Consider the following 19,496-nt stretch of genomic DNA (forward strand, 5'->3'; position numbering starts at 1 on the left):
CAATTATGACAGAATTTAGGAACATCGTGTGAACCATGACACATTAATTTACATTCTGATAAACTAAATCTAATATTTGCAGTTAATTTTACAGACTGTATGCGAAAAACAACCGTTAACCTGTTCCACCTTCTAAACAAATACAATACACCTCAATGTTCAGTGTTTGAAGTCTGCTCCTCTTAAATATATTTAAAGCTGCACTATTAGACATTTCCACTGTCCTGGTTCTGGGCTGGAGTCAGTTCTCGACCCGCTCTGTGTGTATTGTGTAGATATCTGAATAATCTCATATAGGATGTGATTGGGTGAGTTCATTTACCCGTCAGATGCACAGCGCTTTAGTTTAATGGTGTTCATTACTGATGCTCAGATCAGGATTTTTACAGCCGATACCGATCCAGATACCAATCTTTTTTTATTTAAACTTTAATCAGAAGGTCCATCATAAAAAGTTAAATGTAAGCTCTCTGCTCATGGTCACTGTTAACTGAATTAAAATAATAGCAATGAGATACTGTTGGTTAATTGATAAATAAATAAGCATAAAATATTTATCTTTAAATATCTTAAACAAGAAAGAGTCCTAATTAAAAGTAGATTAACACAAACATGATCCATATTAGGAAAAAGTTTAATAGACTTCTAAGGAGATAGCGAACTAAGATTAATGTCAAATTGATATTAAATACAACCCACAGTAATTAAACATTATTTCATTTCTCATTTTATTTATGTTTTATGAAGTTATTATAATATCTATTTTTTATATTAAATGATTTATTTATAACTAAGCACATTTTCTGTCTTTACATTTTAGTAGTTTTATTTTTGTTTGTTTATCAGTTTTAGATCGGTTCCCCTAGTACAGTGTCCATGTCTGCTGATGATATTGTGTTTTGGGGGGTTGAATCAAAACATGGAAACTGGAGTAGAATTTTCTGGTGATATCTGGCAACCGTGAGTTTAAATGAAGTGAATTAGTTAGTATACTGTATGTTTACAGACTGAACAGTTGCTAATATTGATTATGATTGGTGAGGAATTATTTAATAAAGAAGTTTGAATTAAACCCACCTTGTAGCGTTAGCATTATTATTAATTTACTCCGCGTGAAGCCGCTGTGTCTACACGAGCAGGTGCAAGTTCAGGTCATTTTGCGGGATCAATAAAAGATGGCGGTTTGTGAGATCGGAGAGTTGACAGAAGCAGATGATGTACAGAGTTACTTGTCATCATAATGGCTTCTCTGCAGTATGTAGACACTTGTTGGGTTGACTGAGGAGATGAAAAGCAGTGTGAAAGTAACTGTTATGCAGTGTAGATGCATTTTGGACTTCCTGTAGTTTTTATTCCGATTGTATTATACAACTCCGAACAGGTCACTCGCACCGGTGTAAATAAATATTTATTCACAGTCGCACAAAATTCTTTTTAGTCACAAATGCGAGTGAAATGGTCTCACTGTAGAGCCCTGAGTTTATCTGCAAAGTTTTTTCCTGTTCAGCGTGATGAGGTTTAATGTCCCCGACAACCTCTGTAGTGTCATTTAGCATCGTGCTAGTGTCATGATGTCCCCTCGTGCAGAGCGCTGGTGCTCGCAGCGAAGCTGGTAGCCCGAGGGTTAAAATGCCAACTCCGTTTCGGGGTTTTGGCACTACAAAATGACGTCATCCCTGCGTCGCTCTATGGTGATTGGCTGTAAGTTTAGGAAGCGCTTGATTTGATCTGCAGCGGAGTTTTCTATTAGCGGAGGATGAACTTTAAACATCAATATTGCAGTCGATCATGTTCATTTAATCGTGGGCCGTCAAAATCGTAATCGCGATCAATATTCGATTATTTGTGCAGCCCTATTTGTGGAGGAATAAAGCTTTCTGTGTATGAAATATGACTCACTGGAGTTCCTCTTTAACAAAGAGTGCAAATCGCTGCAGAATTGTAATTATGCTAACGAAGACACACGGCACACGGTCCGTTTCGGCTTCGTTTCATTCATCACTGCAAATGATCATCGATTTACACGCATTAGCATCACATAACTCCTGAAACAAGTCCCAGAGAAATGACCTGCTGTACTTTCACCCGCCTTTCATTTTCATTATTACAGTGAAGTGCTGCTGGGGGAGAAGTTTTAACAGTCACTCTGACGCTCGTGGATCTCATTCATTCTATTTTAATTCCAGCTCTGGGGTTTTCTCTGATGTGATCACCACCACACTGCTGTTTCTACAAATGAGTAAAGGCACAGCCGTGATTCAGACCATGAATCACCTCTAAATTCCCAAGATGAATTCTGCAAAACGTTTAAACCTGAATAATTTTCTGTACTCTGCATAAGTGCACTTTCTGAAGGTTCTAGCATCGAGTGTACAGCTGTAGTACTCTCAACGCTGCTATCTGCTACAGTCTTTCTGTAAGGCCCAATTACATGGTACGCGTACTGCAGGAGCTCACTACTCAGTAACACAACTACTCGTGAGTCAGTAACCTGAACAGTCGGACGAGGGCTTCACCTGGATGTGGAGAACAAAACCACTAAAACACATCACCTGTTAGACAAGTGGCTCAGTGGTTTACACACATGTCTATTGTGGCGTCAGACTGCAGTTCAAACCCACACACAGGTAGCGTGTTGCTGTTGGTTTCTCTTCTTTATGGTCACGCAGCGATGTGGAAAAATTAATAAATAAATGTCCCCAAAAAAAGTGGTTGATCTCTAAGCACTGCTGGCTCACTGTGTGAGAAGTGTGTTTGTGAGTCATGGTGTGGCCTGTAGAGAGCGCATCTGTGGTCAAAATGAACTCAAGAAGAAATCCGCTCCATCTCATCTGAGGCTGGTCTCAAACCACAGCCCTCACAGAGTGATACACAGTCTAACCAACACACCAACCTGGCTGATAGGTTCATGGGATGTTTATCAGGTGCTTATCTTTTTATATTTCACACATGGATCGATTAGAGTTTGATGTTTGGTTTAACTGTGGGTGGAAATTTTGAATTTGGGTCTGAACCACACACCACACAGACAGACGTAACACTTCATCACTGTCATTGTGACCAGGAGGAAATATGCAGGAACCAAGTTTAAGATTCTATGGCTGTCACATTGCGCCTAATAGCCACTGCTGATTTTAAAGTTGTGGAATGGAATTGCAGTTCATTAGTAGTTTGTTTGTCTGGAAACATGATGATGATGATGATGATCAAATGTCCCTGAACAAACCCAGATTCAATACTGAATTAGTATTTGTGACGTGTGAGAACTTTGTGCTGTTGAAAATATTAAAAAGAAACATTAGAGACTGAAGCAATATGTCTAATGAGATTTGACCTAATAGTGTCCATTAAATACCAATACTGAACAAAAAATGCAAAGACCTGATTCAGTTACAGATCCAGAATGTGTTCGGAGTGTAATTAGCTGAATTGTTGTATTTTAATGTCATATTTGCAGTTCTATACGGATAACGATAGAACTGTAGCTTCATTACAGACTTAGATTTACAGACTACTAATCAGACTCCATTAAAAACAAATCAAGAACCACTAGAAGTCTGTAATGAGTTCTGTTACTTCTCTCCAGCAGTCTACTGACCTTCAAACCTTTTCAGGTGAAGGACCACCTCACAGGTTGAAGCCTACAGTCAGTAGATACTGATTCAGTCTCTCTTAACGAGTCACTAAGATGAGTGAATCAGTATGAAATGAGTCGTTTGTTTTGTTCGGTTGCCTTTGCACTCATCAGACCCCCAACAAACTGCCTCAAGCATTAGCTAATGATCAAATAACCTTGATTTATGATGATCAAACATCACAATTACACCGGCTTGTGATGTATATTTTATATGGCGTGGGTTTAAAGCGAACCTTTTAAAACGTAAACCATAAAATGATTCATTTGAATCTTTGGCTCATGACTGAGATTCTTCTGTCTCGTGTAGCAGATGATAAATGATTCGGTGAATCAATCTGAACGAGTCGTTTAAATGGAGTCACGGAACCGACTTAAAAATATCTAATATTGAGCCACTTCAAGCAGGTATAAGCACAAAATCAAGTACATTCGTGAAGACCATTAGCAGCTGTTAGCTAACGAGCTTACTGGCATTTGGCTTGAAATCAACTACACTGAGAGATATGGATTAAAATTCCTGTCAGGAATCCAGGTTAGCCGGCTTGCTAGCCACTCATAGCTCATTAAGACTCGGTCAAGAAGTGAATTAATCAATTTATAAAACAAACAACAACAAAACCCTAAATCATGAAGAAAGAAAAGTAATAAAACATGAATAAAATAGAACAGAGTCGCCAGTTCTAGCATAAATTATTCCACCAAGTTTCAAGTGTTAGATGAAACTATGATAGCATGCAGCAGCAGTCATTTATAGAGCTTCTTAATGAGTCATTCAGTTTGATTTACGTTCTTTTATTAAGCTGTATTGACAAGCATGAGTAACACTGGGTTTTCAGATACCATTTGCTTAAAGGTTACAGCAATATTAAACAGGTGAAGGTTGAAACAATCATCAGACGTCGAGTGATTCATCAGATAAAAATAAAAATGTAATAAAAATGATGTAGAACCCGTGTGCCGATGCAGTGAGCTGGGGCTGCCACCAGGGGACACTGTAATCCTGCATGTAGTTATCAGTGAATCTCATGACACTTTGCCTCTACAGTTTTCACTAATGTTTTCATCTATTTCACTGTTTTAATTATTTATTCAGAAATTTATGTAAAGGAATTAAACTTTTAAATTTGAAATACTTGTTAACTTAATCCAAATAAATGTTCAGTGATTGCTCGTCACTATATTCTAAAAACCAGCTTCATACACATGCAACTGTACAGGTGTAAAAACCATTTGTTTTCAAAATAATATATATTTACAGAATTGTTAAAGTACGTCAATTGATGAATGAGTACGTTATAAACCCATAAAATGAATACGAGCGTTATTTTGTTCTGCATCATGTCCTAGCTGTACATTTAACCTGTTTAACTGTGTGCAAAAGCCAACAAATAAATAAAACAATCTGCAGTATTTACACTCGTAAAATAAAAGTGGAAAGTGGAAATTAAATAATATGGGTGGGGTAATAAAATTAGGAGACACGGAAACACATGAGAATTCCAGCTCTGTGTTCCAGGTAACATGGCTGACTCCTGTCAGTGCATTATGGGTAATGCACACACATCATCACCACTAAAACGGAGCCTGTGTGTCGAAGCATTTGAGGGAATTTAAAAAAAGAGCAGTAGGACAGAGTCTGAGAGAACCAGAGAGAAGGCAGGAGAAGCTGAGGACGTGTCAGAGTCCAGGCCAGTCGTCTTCCTGCGGCTCGGACCTGAAGGGCCCGGACTCGAAGGGCTCACTGAAGAACGTCATGCAGGTGTCCGGCATGGAGAAAGCTGCACATTTCTCTGATAGCATGTTGACTGAGACGCCGTCGCACTCGAGAACGCCGTCGACTTCTACAGCACAGGGTTTTTCTGAAACATCAGACATTATACACATTACAGCTTTCTTCCTTTCTGTACCGTCATTTCTTCCCTCTTTCATTTTTATGCTCTTATTCTACCTTTACTTCTTTCAACCGATTCCTTTATTTCTGTTCTTCCATCCTGAATTCTTTCATTTTCTTTCTTTCTATTTTACCATCATTTCTACATTCTTTTTTTTTTTTATTATCGCGTGGTCTTTCTTTCCTTTCTTCTGTGTCATTTCCGTCTGTTGAAAAAAATATCTTTAGTTCCTACGCCTCTCTTCTACCTTCACTCATTTTCTTTCTTTTTTAATATCTTTTGTTCCACCATATCTTTCTGCTTGTTTTTCCCTTCTTTCTTTCTTTCTTTCTTTCTATAGTACAATTTCTTTTTTCTTTCTTTTTTTCTCTTCCTATAATATAATTTCTTTCTGCTTTTATTTTTCTGCTTGTTCCTTTTTTTTTCTCTCTCTCTCTCTGCTTCATTTGTTCTTTCATTTGTTTTCATCTATCTTCTTTCTTTCTATTTTACCATTCTTTCTTCCCGCGTTCATTTTCTTCTCTTTTTCTTTCATTCTTTCTTTCTTTAGTACAGTTTCTTCCTTCTTTTTTATTTTTCTGCCTGTTTCTTATTCTCTCTTCTTTCTTTCCTTTTCTTTTCTTTTTCTTTCTTTCTTTCTATCATCCTTTCTTTCCTTCTGTCTATACTATCACTTCTAACCTCTTTCTCTAGTTATTTTTCTGCTCGTTCCTTTTTCTCTTTGCTTCTTTTGTTCTATCATCTTTGTTTTTTTTCTTTGGTTCTTTGTTTCTTTCTCCACTGGTTCACTCTGTTTGCAGAGTCGAAGGTTGTTATCGAGAGTATAAACTGCGTATGAAAGCTGAACCCGTGCTCTGTGAGAAAGGGGTGAAGACCATGAGCAGTTTCCACACGGGTGAATGTTTCCTGGAAGGTCGTGGTTCTGAACGCTTCAGTGATCTCGAGGCGATGCCTAGTGCATCACACGTCACTAGAACTTCCAGAGCAACAAACGGGTCTCTTGTTGGTTAGTGTGACCTAAAACACGAGGAGGTGGGTCAGAGGAAACTGAGGGTGAGGGTTAGTTCCTCTCCTGCGGTGCGCATCAGTGTTCTCACACTTACAGCTTTCTTACTGCGACCTTAAATAACTTACTACAACTTACCAAAACCAACATGCTGATTTAATTAACAGGTTTTCTGTATCGTAGATCACTGACGCACGCGCGTGTGTGCGTGTGTGTGTGTGTGTGTGTGTGTGTGTGTGTGTGTGTGTGTGTGAGGGGGGTTTTAGATGAGTGTAAACTGCTGATCTACATAATGTATAGCACCCATGTCACATTCACACTCATTCTGAAACCTGCATGTTTCACACCACCCCTGCTGATACTTTAAGTACCTAACACCCCCCCCCACACACACACACACACGTGATTAATATTTCCACTATATCTCCTTATTGTAAAATTCATTTTATAATGCTTTTTCATTACTTGATTGTGCAGCACTTAACGCTACAACAAGCTGCTCTGTAAATAAAAGTTTATTATTATTATTATTATTATTATAACTTTAGCACCCTGTCCAGGGTGTACCCCGCCTTGTGCCTGATGCTCCCTGGGATAGACTCCAGGTTCCCCGTGACCCTGAAAAGCATAAGCGGTATAGAAGATGGATGGATGGATGGATGGATGATTATAACTCACTTTATTGTAAAGTTCAGAAACATGACTAACAGCGTTAGCGTTTGCGCTAGCACCTATTGTGTGTGGTTACTGAACACTAACAGTACTTCCTGCCAGCTCATTTCCTTTTCCTTAACGAAGACGAGGCCTTTATAGAAGACTGTAGACGGCGAAGGCGTAGAAGGCGCACCACGCAACAGCTTCTTTCTACACTGTACCCCAGATTTTGTAATGGAATTTTTTTTTTTTTTTTTTTTTACATCGCCTATACTAACCTACTTTTTAAACTTTTTGTTGTTGTTGTTGTTTATTAAAGTGAGTACTGCATATGTAAATAACAAGATTTAATATTTAAAGTGAGAATAATAATCTGGGTTAATTCCGGGTCAGAACCTTGTTTCTGTTCATTATATTTTGAAACAAAGGAGACTCCAGTTCCAGTTTGTAACAAAGGTGTGTTCAGTGGGGTTGAGGTCAGGGACACTCGAGTCCTTCCAACCTTCACACACCACGTCGTCATGGAGCTCACTTTGTGCACTGTGTCGTGCTGGAACAGTGTTTGGGCCTCTTGGTTCTTAAGGAAATTGTAAAGCTACAGTGTACAGAGATGTTCTATGCACTCGTGTGCTTCAGACTTTGTGGTACCAGTTTGGGGAAGAACTACATGCAGGTATGATGGTCAAGGGTGCACATACTTTTGGCTGTATAGTGTATACCTATACCTTGCCAGCATAGGTCAGTATCTCCAGAATTCTAGTCAGTTCGTGTTTACTTTCTTGATGTACGCTGTAAGCGCACGTCATTGTGAAGTCTTGCTGTTCTCTCGGGCTGAGTCAAGTCTGGGCCGTGTTTGCCCTGTCTGCGTTCTGCGTTCTGCGTTCTGGGGTATTTCCCTACCAGGTGAACCAGCGAGTGGCCCGGACTCAACCAAGCGTGCTAATACTTTAATCTCTGCAGAGACACATTAAAATATGTCTAAAACACAAGGTTTCTGCTTTTTTGGGTAACTGAATGTGAAATGATGTTCCACCGGAGGTAAATGCAGTAGGTAGAGTCTACAGCACCCCTCTGTTATACCCGGTGTAGGGGGCAGCTATAGTGAATAAGAAGCTTAAGATGGTCCAGTGGAAGACGTGTTAAAGCATACTTTAACAGTCTCTGATTTAATCAAATCCAATCCAGTCTGAAGAAAGGAAAGTTGACGTTCTGAACCTCTTCCTCTTTTCTGAACTTCTTGTACTCCAGGAGTACCACAGAAGTACATGTTATGTGTGTGTGTGTTTGTGTGTGTGTGTGTGTGTGTGTGTGTGTGTGTTCTTACTGTTGACAGTGAGTGATTCTAACTCTTGACTTCCCGGATACTCGATGACGTCTGGAGGAAGAGCTGGCGGGACGAAATTCTGAAAATTCACTGCTGTGATCACTGATGACACACACACACACACACACACACACACACACACACACACACACACACACAATGCAGAGTAATTATGTGTTTCTTGTTAACCAGTAATTTATTAGAATGAACACTGTCTGTGTGTGTGTGTGTGTGTGTGTGTGTGTGTGTGTGTGTGTGTGTGTGTGTGTGTGTGTGTGTGTTTCCTCCACTTGTAAACGGATTTCTGCACGGATGTGGTCTGGTATTGCTGCTGTGTTGTCTGATCACTTTAAGCAATGTATTTTGTGTGTGTGTGTGTGTGTGTGTGTGTGTGTGTGTATGTGTGTGTTTCTCCACATCCTGTATCGTATCTGCATGGTCAGCACAATCAGAACCTATTTAGTAAATGTCTCTAACTGTTATCATGCAACCTGAGTCACGATTGTGTGATTGTAGCAAGTGTGTGAGTGAAGTCAATGCGTGTGAAGCGAGCGAGGTTAATGCGAGTGTAGTTATTGCGAGTGTATCGCGTGTAGTTAATGCGAGTGTAGTGAGGGTGTGAGTGTAGTTAATGCATGATTACAGAGTGTGTGTAGTTAATGCGAGTGTAGTTAATGTGAGTGTAGCGAGTGTGTGTGTGTGTAGTTAATGCATGATTACAGTGTGTGTGTGTAGTTAATGTGAGTGTGTGAGTGTACTTAATGTGAGTGTAGCGAGGGTGTGAGTGTAGCAAATGTGTGATTACAGAGTGTGTGTAGTTAATGCGAGTGTAGCGCGTGTGTGAGTGTAGTTAATGCATGATTACAGTGTGTGTGTGTAGTTAATGCGAGTGTAGCGCGTGTGTGAGTGTAGTTAATGCATGATTACAGTGTGTGTGTGTAGTTAATGCGAGTGTAGCGCGTGTGTGAGTGTAGTTAATGCATGATTACAGTGTGTGTGTGTAGTTAATGTGAGTGTAGTTAATGTGAGTGTAGTGAGTGTAGTTAATGCGAGTGTAGCGTGCGTGTGAGCGTATTTAATGCGAGTGTAGCGTGTGTGTGAGTGTAGTTAATGCGAGTGTAGCGAGTGTGTGAGTGTAGTTAATGCGAGTGTAGCGAGTGTGTGAGTGTAGTTAATGTGAGTGTAGCGTGCGTGTGAGCGTATTTAATGCGAGTGTGTGTGTGTAGTTAATGTGTGATTACAGTGTGTGTGTGTAGTTAATGTGAGTGTGTGAGTGTAGTTAATGTGAGTGTAGCGTGTGTGTGAGTGTAGTTAATGTGAGTGTAGCGTGTGTGAGTGTAGTTAATGCGAGTGTAGCGAGGGTGTGAGTGTAGTTAATGCATGATTACAGTGTGTGTGTGTAGTTAATGCGAGTGTAGCGAGGGTGTGAGTGTAGTTAATGCATGATTACAGTGTGTGTGTGTAGTTAATGCGAGTGTAGTTAATGTGAGTGTGTGTGTGTGTAGTTAATGCATGATTACAGTGTGTGTGTGTAGTTAATGCGAGTGTAGTTAATGTGAGTGTAGCGAGTGTGTGTGTGTGTAGTTAATGCATGATTACAGTGTGTGTGTGTAGTTAATGTGAGTGTGTGAGTGTACTTAATGTGAGTGTAGCGAGGGTGTGAGTGTAGCAAATGTGTGATTACAGAGTGTGTGTAGTTAATGCGAGTGTAGCGCGTGTGTGAGTGTAGTTAATGCATGATTACAGTGTGTGTGTGTGTGTAGTTAATGTGAGTGTAGTTAATGTGAGTGTAGCGAGTGTGTGTGTGTGTAGTTAATGTGTGATTACAGTGTGTGTGTGTAGTTAATGTGAGTGTGTGAGTGTAGTTAATGCGAGTGTAGCGTGCGTGTGAGCGTATTTAATGCGAGTGTAGCGTGTGTGTGAGTGTAGTTAATGCGAGTGTAGCGAGTGTGTGAGTGTAGTTAATGCGAGTGTAGCGTGCGTGTGAGCGTATTTAATGCGAGTGTGTGGGCGTAGTTAATGTGTGATTACAGTGTGTGTGTGTGTGTGTGTATTTGTGTGTGTGTGTGTGTGTGTGGTTCTAGCAAGTGTAATACCAGCGCTGGACCTAGTTTCTCACACACTGTGTATATTAATGTAATTGGGTTAAAGATTTATCTGCTGTGACGTCACTACACACCACAGCGACACGAAACTAAACCACGCATCCAACGCACAACATACCGCACTCTCACATTGTGTACAACACACATCAAAGCAAACCGAGAGGAAATGACACAAACTGGAACAATATTCACTAAATCCACTACCAAACACCAAGACATGCTAACACACACAAACACATGCTTATATACACGAACACACTCGAATACGCATCACACACTCCGAGTACATAAAAAATATATCTTTCCGCATGAATTAAACTGACGGAGGTCTAGTCTCTCCGATTCCTCTGATGGAAGGAGGAGACTAATGTATCTAATCATCTGTAATTATCTTTAAAATAAAGGCGTAACCACCGTGTGGCGTCAGATTAAAGAAAATGCACATACACACAGACACATTCTCACACATCGCTGTTTTAAAATAAACGAGTGTTACCTGCTTTCCGTCTACGCTTAGACTTCACACAAACAACCCCAATAAAAATGAGGATGAGTGTCACGATTAGCCCCGCCCACAAACTAGCAGGAATCATCCAATGACAACCTATAAGCAGAAGTTAAAAAATAAAATAAAATAAAATAAAATGAAGCTTCAACGTGTCTAGCATTTACAACAGCAAAATCATGTTTGGGGTTAATTTAAAAAAAAAATTTTTTTACTCACGAGACACAAAGTCTCCACATTTAGCGTCCCTTTCCGTCGTTCCTTCTGATAACACGGACCGGCCCAGATCCAAACACCTAGGACAGAACACGGTCAAAACCACTAATCAGTCAGTAACCAGGGCAGAATAAACAGCGTGAATGTTTGTGTTTAATGGTCATGAGATGGAGAATGCTGGTCATGTGATGGAGAATGTTGGTCATGTGATGGAGAATGTTGGTCATGTGATGGAGAATGTTGGTCATGAGATGGAGAATGTTGGTCATGTGATGGAGAATGTTGGTCATGAGATGGAGAATGCTGGTCATGTGATGGAGAATGTTGGTCATGTGATGGAGAATGTTGGTCATGAGATGGAGAATGTTGGTCGTTGATGGTGAATGGTGGTGGTGTTTGGTGGTGAATGGTGGTGGTGTTTGATGGTGAATGGTGGTGGTGTTTGAAGGAGAATGGTGTTGGTGTTTGAAGGTGAATGGTGGTGGTGTTTGATGGTGAATAGTGGTGGTGTTTGATGGTGAATGGTGGTGGTGTTTGAAGGTGAATGGTGGTGGTGTTTGATGGTGAATGGTGGTGGTGTTTGATGGTGAATGGTGGTGGTGTTTGAAGGTGAATGGTGGTGGTGTTTGATGGTGAATGGTGGTGGTGTTTGAAGGTGAATGGTGGTGGTGTTTGAAGGAGAATGGTGTTGGTGTTTGAAGGTGAATGGTGGTGGTGTTTGATGGTGAATGGTGGTGGTGTTTGATGGTGAATGGTGTTGGTGTTTGAAGGTGAATGGTGGTGGTGTTTGAAGGAGAATGGTGTTGGTGTTTGATGGTGAATGGTGGTGGTGTTTGATGGTGAATGGTGGTGGTGTTTGATGGTGAATGGTGGTGGTGTTTGAAGGTGAATGGTGTTGGTGTTTGATGGTGAATGGTGGTGGTGTTTGATGGTGAATGGTGGTGGTGTTTGAAGGAGAATGGTGTTGGTGTTTGATGGTGAATGGTGTTGGTGTTTGATGGTGAATGGTGGTGGTGTTTGATGGTGAATGGTGGTGGTGTTTGAAGGTGAATGGTGGTGGTGTTTGATGGTGAATGGTGGTGGTGTCTGATGGTGAATGGTGGTGGTGTTTGATGGTGAATGGTGGTGGTGTTTGAAGGTGAATGGTGGTGGTGTTTGATGGTGAATGGTGGTGGTGTTTGATGGTGAATGGTGTTGGTGTTTGAAGGTGAATGGTGGTGGTGTTTGATGGTGAATGGTGGTGGTGTTTGATGGTGAATGGTGGTGGTGTTTGAAGGTGAATGGTGTTGGTGTTTGATGGTGAATGGTGGTGGTGTTTGATGGTGAATGGTGGTGGTGTTTGAAGGAGAATGGTGTTGGTGTTTGATGGTGAATGGTGTTGGTGTTTGATGGTGAATGGTGGTGGTGTTTGATGGTGAATGGTGGTGGTGTTTGAAGGTGAATGGTGGTGGTGTTTGATGGTGAATGGTGGTGGTGTCTGATGGTGAATGGTGGTGGTGTTTGATGGTGAATGGTGGTGGTGTTTGAAGGTGAATGGTGGTGGTGTTTGATGGTGAATGGTGGTGGTGTTTGATGGTGAATGGTGGTGGTGTTTGATGGTGAATGGTGGTGGTGTTTGATGGTGAATGGTGGTGGTGTTTGAAGGTGAATGGTGGTGGTGTTTGAAGGTGAATGGTGGTGGTGTTTGAAGGTGAATGGTGTTGGTGTTTGATGGTGAATGGTGGTGGTGTTTGAAGGTGAATGGTGTTGGTGTTTGATGGTGAATGGTGGTGGTGTTTGATGGTGAATGGTGTTGGTGTTTGAAGGTGAATGGTGGTGGTGTTTGATGGTGAATGGTGGTGGTGTTTGATGGTGAATGGTGTTGGTGTTTGAAGGTGAATGGTGGTGGTGTTTGATGGTGAATGGTGGTGGTGTTTGATGGTGAATGGTGGTGGTGTTTGAAGGTGAATGGTGGTGGTGTTTGAAGGTGAATGGTGGTGGTGTTTGAAGGTGAATGGTGTTGGTGTTTGATGGTGAATGGTGGTGGTGTTTGATGGTGAATGGTGGTGGTGTTTGATGGTGAATGGTGGTGGTGTTTGATGGTGAATGGTGGTGGTTGATGTAGTTTGTAGTGACTGTTGGTTTTGGTGGCCTTTCATAATGAATGATGTTTGATATTGAACGATGGTGTTTCATGGTCTTTGACGGTGAATGTTGTATGTAGAATTGTGGGTTCTATCGCAAATGATGGCATTTGATGGTATCTCGTGGGAGGTGTGTGTGTGTGTGTGTGTGTGTGTGTGTGTGTGTGTGTGATGTAGCTCTATTCACCCGGTGTGAGTGCGACAAGGTGTGACATAATCAGTCTCATTGTTGAAGGTTCCTGGGGGACAGGGCTCACACACTGTGTCATGTGTGCTGTTGGCTGAAAAACAAAAACAAATCACGTCTCATTTTATTCAAACTGATTAGGTCAAGTCAGTGTTCATCATATCATCATCATCATCATATCATCATCATCGTCATCATCATATCATCATCATCAACATCATCATCATCGTCATCATCATCATATCATCGTCATCATCATCATCATCATCATCATCATCATCATCACCACATCATCATCATCACCACATCATCATGCAGTGAGATAAAAGTCCAGTATAAAGTAGAGTTTGTTAGATAAACATGTCGTCCTGCTGACTGAACTTTTGCTTTAATTGTTTCTCCACTCATCTGAGGTTCTCCTGAATAGTGGGTACTGTCTTCTGCTTTAACCCCAGTGTGGGATTTAACACCATGGAGGTGTGACTTGGCTTGAAACCGCTGAGGTTAACATGTCAGAATGGAGTGGTAATTCAGCACTGATTTAGATTGTAAGCTAAATCAATGCTGAATTACAAATAAGATTGCACTCTTTTCCTGCACAGTAGTCATCGATGAACCTTTTGAATGATGAGTCTAATGAATTTAGTTGTGTGTGTGTGTGTGTGTGAGAGAGAGAGAGAGAGAGAGAGAGACAGTGTGTGTGAGTGTGTGTGTATTAAACTCACGGCGAGCAGAAACTCCATGTCCTGGTGGGCAGCGGTGAACTGCCTCACATTTCTCGCAGTGATCTTCGACATTTCCAGAAGGTTGTGTGCAGTAGAAACCCTCCACACACCCACATTTTCTGTTACTTATTTCTGTGCAGTCCTTCGACGTTTGCAGATGATGGTCTAACAATTATTAACAATCATAGTAACAATTATTCAACACTCGCATGGTTATTATATTAATATAATCTGGCATGTTTAACTGTATTAAATGTAATAACATTTTGAAATATTCTGCTTACATCATCACATTTTGCAGGTATAAGGTTTCTACTTCGCATGTGAAACATGTCTGAGAGCAGTATGTTACCTGTTAATAAACTCTAATGACCGCTAGTTCTGAATCAGACCCGTTACACTTTTGGTAAACGGCATTGCAAAATATTATAATTTGTTCACTTGGTATCATTGAAATGAAGTTATTATCTCCGCATGAAAAATAATTCAGAACGACTCGTATTCATAACGTACTATTTTTTTTAATGCTTTCAAATATCTAAGGGGTTAGATGTAAACTCTGGTACACTAAATTAAATTAAAAAGAAAATAACAAATAATGGAGAAAATGCCTTCTTATGTTGATGTGATGGTGTTTGGTGAAGAATGTTGGGGTCTGATGGTATATGATGGTATATAATGTTGGTGTATGGTGGTGTTTGGTGAAGAATGTTGATGTGATGGTGTTCGGTGAAGAATGTTGGTGTGTGATGGTGTTTGGTGAAGAATGTTAGGGTCTGATGGGATATGATGGTATATAATGTTGGTGTATGGTGGTGTTTGGTGAAGAATGTTAAGGTCTGATGGTGTTCGGTGAAGAATGTTGGTATGATGGTGTTTGGTGAAGAATGTTAAGGTCTGATGGTGTTCGGTGAAGAATGTTGGTGTGGTGGTGTTCGGTGAGGAAGGTATGATGGTGTTTGATGAAGAATGTTGGTGTATGATGGTGTTTGTAAGAAGGTTGGTGTTTGATGGGTGTTCGGTGAAGAATGTTGGTGTGTGATGGTGTTCGGTGAAGAATGTTGGTGTGATGGTGTTCAGTGAAGAATGTTGGTGTATGATGGTGTTTGTAAGAAGGTTGGTGTTTGATGGGTGTTCGGTGAAGAATGTTGGTGTGATGGTGTTCGGTGAAGAATGTTGGGGTCTGATGGTATATGATGGTATATAATGTTGGTGTATGGTGGTGTTCGGTGAAGAATGTTGGTGTGATGGTGTTTGGTGAAGAATGTTAGGGTCTGATGGTGTTTGGTGAAGAATGTTGATGTGATGGTGTTCGGTGAAGAATGTTGATGTGATGGTGTTCGGTGAAGAATGTTGGTGTGTGATGGTGTTTGGTGAAGAATGTTAGGGTCTGATGGTGTTTGGTGAAGAATGTTGATGTGATGGTGTTTGGTGAAGAATGTTGATGTGATGGTGTTCGGTGAAGAATGTTGGTGTGTGATGGTGTTTGGTGAAGAATGTTAGGGTCTGATGGGATATGATGGTATATAATGTTGGTGTATGGTGGTGTTTGGTGAAGAATGTTAAGGTCTGATGGTGTTTGGTGAAGAATGTTGGTGTGGTGGTGTTCGGTGAGGTAGGTTGGTATGATGGTGTTTGATGAAGAATGTTGGTGTATGATGGTGTTTGTAAGAAGGTTGGTGTTTGATGGGTGTTCGGTGAAGAATGTTGGTGTGATGGTGTTCGGTGAAGAATGTTGGTGTATGATGGTGTTCGGTGAAGAATGTTGATGTGATGGTGTTCGGTGAGGAAGGTTGGTGTTTGATGGTGTTTGGTGACGAATGTTGGGGTCTGATGGGATATGATGGTATATAATGTTGGTGTATGGTGGTGTTTGGTGAAGAATGTTAAGGTCTGATGGTGTTCGGTGAAGAATGTTGGTATGATGGTGTTTGGTGAAGAATGTTAGGGTCTGATGGTGTTTGGTGAAGAATGTTGGTGTGGTGGTGTTCGGTGAGGAAGGTTGGTATGATGGTGTTTGATGAAGAATGTTGGTGTATGATGGTGTTTGTAAGAAGGTTGGTGTTTGTTGGTGTTTGGTGAAGAATGTTGGTGTGATGGTGTTCAGTGAAGAATGCTGATGTGATGGTGTTCGGTGAGGAAGGTTGGTGTTTGATGGCATCTAACAGAAATCTGTGTTTGGGTGAGGAGCATCAGTGTATGCTGGAATTTGGTGGTGAAACTTACGAGGGTCACATGATGTACATGCCAAGCAATTGTCTATATAATTCTGATTCTCTGTGAAGAAGCCTTGAGCACATCTTTTACACTGTGTCTCTGAAGATTCATTACAGTGAGCTGACATGTGTGTCCCTGGAACAGAGAGAGAAATAAACACACTTTCTATTATTATTTTGGTATTTTTAAGAAGAATCTGATTACTAGTCTCTTGCGTTATTTCACTGTGGTTTTAAATACGTCACACTTCTTTATTACACACAATAATAACTTTAATCTGTTAATACCTGTGTACTATCGAAGATTATACAAGTTATGAGTTTGTTTCCAAAACAGAATGTTACAGCAGTGTTGTAGGAACATTTTATACATGTTATAAAACGTAAGAACATCTTCACAACAATCCAAAAACCCCAATCTGACGGTCTGAAAGTTTTACAGAGCGAACATTCCCGCGTGAGGAAACCTTCTGAGTAATGTAGAGTTGTTCGCTGGGGAAACGATCCAGAGACGAACCGTTTACAACATAAAACTTTATTTTCCGTGACTATGAGGAACTGGAGCACAGATTTCAAATGGACTTTTAATCATACTATTAAAGCACACACGCAGAGTATTATTTATGAATAATAATTCATAAATAATAGAGAGCAATTTTTAACAAATAAGTACTTTATACATCAGTGTGTTTTTTAATCTAAATAGTAAAATGTGTGAAAGTTGTGTCCGTGTGAAAGTTCTGTCTGTGTTCCAAACAGAAAGCTTTTGAGTTGTAGAGAGATTTAATGGGATCATGATGAATTAGTTTACAGAAGTTCTGTGTAAGAAATACAGAGATGTCTCGTACTCCGTTCATCACGCGGAATAGGAACACGAACCGTTTCTGATATTTTTCTGATCTATATATTCTGAGCCTCACCTTTTGGACATCTCTTGCAGCAGACACCGTTGTGTTCGTGTTGGTCCGGGGAACAGGTCGTCGTTAAAAGTTTTCGCATTATAAGGTTATTGAATTAAAAAAAATTCAAACTGCGTCTCTCGTAATGTTCCTTCAAGCTCTGCGTTTGTGGTTTCTCTTTGTTCTAGAATTGGTTGCATTTGACGTGCTTTATGCCGTCTCTGTCACTTCCTCTGTCTCGCGCTGATTGCATTATCCCGCCCTCTCTTTCTCTCTCTCTCTCACTGTCGCGCTCTCTCTCTCTCTCTCTCTATGTACATCTTTCTCCCGCCCTTTCTCTCTCACTCTCTCTCTCACTGTTGCTCTCACTCTCTCGCTCTCTCTCCCCTGCCCTCTCTCTCTCTCACTCTCTCTCTCTACCTACATGTCTACATCTCTCTATCTACATTTCTGTCTCTCATCTCTTTCTCTCTACATCTCTCTCTCGCTCACTCTCTCTCTCTCTTTCTCTACATCTCTCTCTCTCTCTTTCTCTACATCTCACAGTCAAGAACATAGTCAAGAAGAAGGTGTGTATGATAGAGAGAGAGAGAGAGAGAGATGAAGAAAACCCAGAGGTCATATCTGTATGTCTAGCTGAACATAAAGAACCTCTGAAATCCTATTTTTAGCACTTTCTCTTGTCCACTTCATCAGGATTTTTAAAAAGAAAAATGACTGATGTACGCAAACCAACCAACCTGCATATGAAACATAGAGATATTTGGGAGAATTTCTTCATTCCTAGCTTTCATTAGTGAAACTGCAGTAGGCCTCTCGCTGGATATTTATTAGTGGTTAGAACATTAAATACTTAACTAAGAACTGAAGAAAAGCCGACAGCAGTGTTACAGTAAATAGTTGGGGGTTTATACTGAACCACAGACCACAAAAACAGGAAGTAAGACAAAAATCCACCAGGGTGTATAATTCCTCTTTTTGAACCTGTATGTGTGTGTGTGTGTGTTTGTGTGTGTGTGTGTGTGTTTGTGTGTGTGTATTTGTGTGTGTGTGTTTGTGTGTCTGTCTGTCTGTGTGTGTCTGTCTGTGTGTGTGTGTATTTGTGTGTGTATTTGTGTGTGTGTCTGTGTGTGTGTCTGTCTGTGTGTGTATTTGTGTGTGTGTCTGTGTGTGTGTCTGTCTGTGTGTGTATTTGTGTGTCTGTGTGTGTGTCTGTCTGTGTCTGTCTGTGTGTGTGTGTGTGTGTGTGTGTATTTGTGTGTGTATTTGTGTGTGTGTCTGTGTCTGTCTGTGTGTGTGTGTGTGTGTGTGTATTTGTCTGTGTGTGTGTGTGTATTTGTGTGTGTATTTGTGTGTGTGTGTCTGTCTGTCTGTCTGTGTGTGTGTCTGTGTGTGTGTGTGTGTGTATTTGTCTGTGTATTTGTGTGTGTATTTGTGTGTGTGTGTTTGTGTGTGTGTTTGTGTGTGTGTTTGTGTGTGTGTGTCTGTGTCTGTGTGTGTGTGTATACTGCCCCCATCTGTGTTTCTGTGGTAGTACTTCTAATATCTGTCAGCCGTTGCAAAGATTACTCTGTGAATATTTAAGTAGTATCCTTTTTAACTTTTAAAAGTGAATTTCCAAATAAAAGGAAGTGGGAATAATTACTCGTTGATGGAAAACACTGCCAACTTTTTAGTGCAGGAATTTTAGGTTTTTGATGACACTTATTAACCGAAAAACAAAACAAAAAAAACCCTCCAGTTCAGTTTTGGAATCCATTCCATCTATTTTTATGCGAGTGATAAATGCGTGGATAGTTAAACCTGAATGAGAAGATCGTAAAGGATGTGTCGTCAACCATTACAGTGGATGGTGAATGGAACATTCAATCACCAGTGGAATCCTGGATGGATTTGGCATTGAGGTTGGAAAATGTCTAGCAGTAACGGTGAGGAATGCTACCAGTTTGACGTTAGATCATATCCTAAAAATCAGATGTGGCGAAAAAGGTTGATCGATTCAGTCTC

The 19,496-nt window shown here is 40.6% G+C and overlaps 1 protein-coding gene across 1 annotated transcript; it reads right to left on the bottom strand.

Annotated features, from left to right (window-relative positions):
• Positions 1-4,413: 4,413 nt before the first annotated feature.
• On the bottom strand, positions 4,414-17,746 carry LOC108270481 (tumor necrosis factor receptor superfamily member 5). Its single transcript, XM_017477234.3, has 8 exons — positions 17,511-17,746; positions 16,601-16,726; positions 14,375-14,539; positions 13,650-13,743; positions 11,343-11,419; positions 11,115-11,222; positions 8,514-8,615; positions 4,414-5,496 (listed from the first exon to the last, which is right to left on the bottom strand). The coding sequence occupies exons 1-8, from the start codon at positions 17,587-17,589 to the stop codon at positions 5,315-5,317; spliced, it is 933 nt and encodes a 310-aa protein (XP_017332723.1). The 5' UTR covers positions 17,590-17,746; the 3' UTR covers positions 4,414-5,314.
• Positions 17,747-19,496: the final 1,750 nt, after the last annotated feature.

Source organism: Ictalurus punctatus, chromosome 1, assembly GCF_001660625.3.
Source record: "Ictalurus punctatus breed USDA103 chromosome 1, Coco_2.0, whole genome shotgun sequence".
Taxonomy (NCBI): Eukaryota; Metazoa; Chordata; class Actinopteri; order Siluriformes; family Ictaluridae; genus Ictalurus; species Ictalurus punctatus.

Coding starts and splice junctions, on each gene's coding strand:
- LOC108270481 (XM_017477234.3), bottom strand. CDS start 17,589: ATGCGAAAACTTTTAACGACGACCTGTTCCCCGGACCAACACGAACAC. Junction 14,540..16,600: donor ATGTACATCATGTGACCCTC/GTAAGTTTCACC, acceptor AATAATTGTTAG/ACCATCATCTGCAAACGTCG. Junction 11,420..13,649: donor CCTTGTCGCACTCACACCGG/GTGAATAGAGCT, acceptor GTTCTGTCCTAG/GTGTTTGGATCTGGGCCGGT.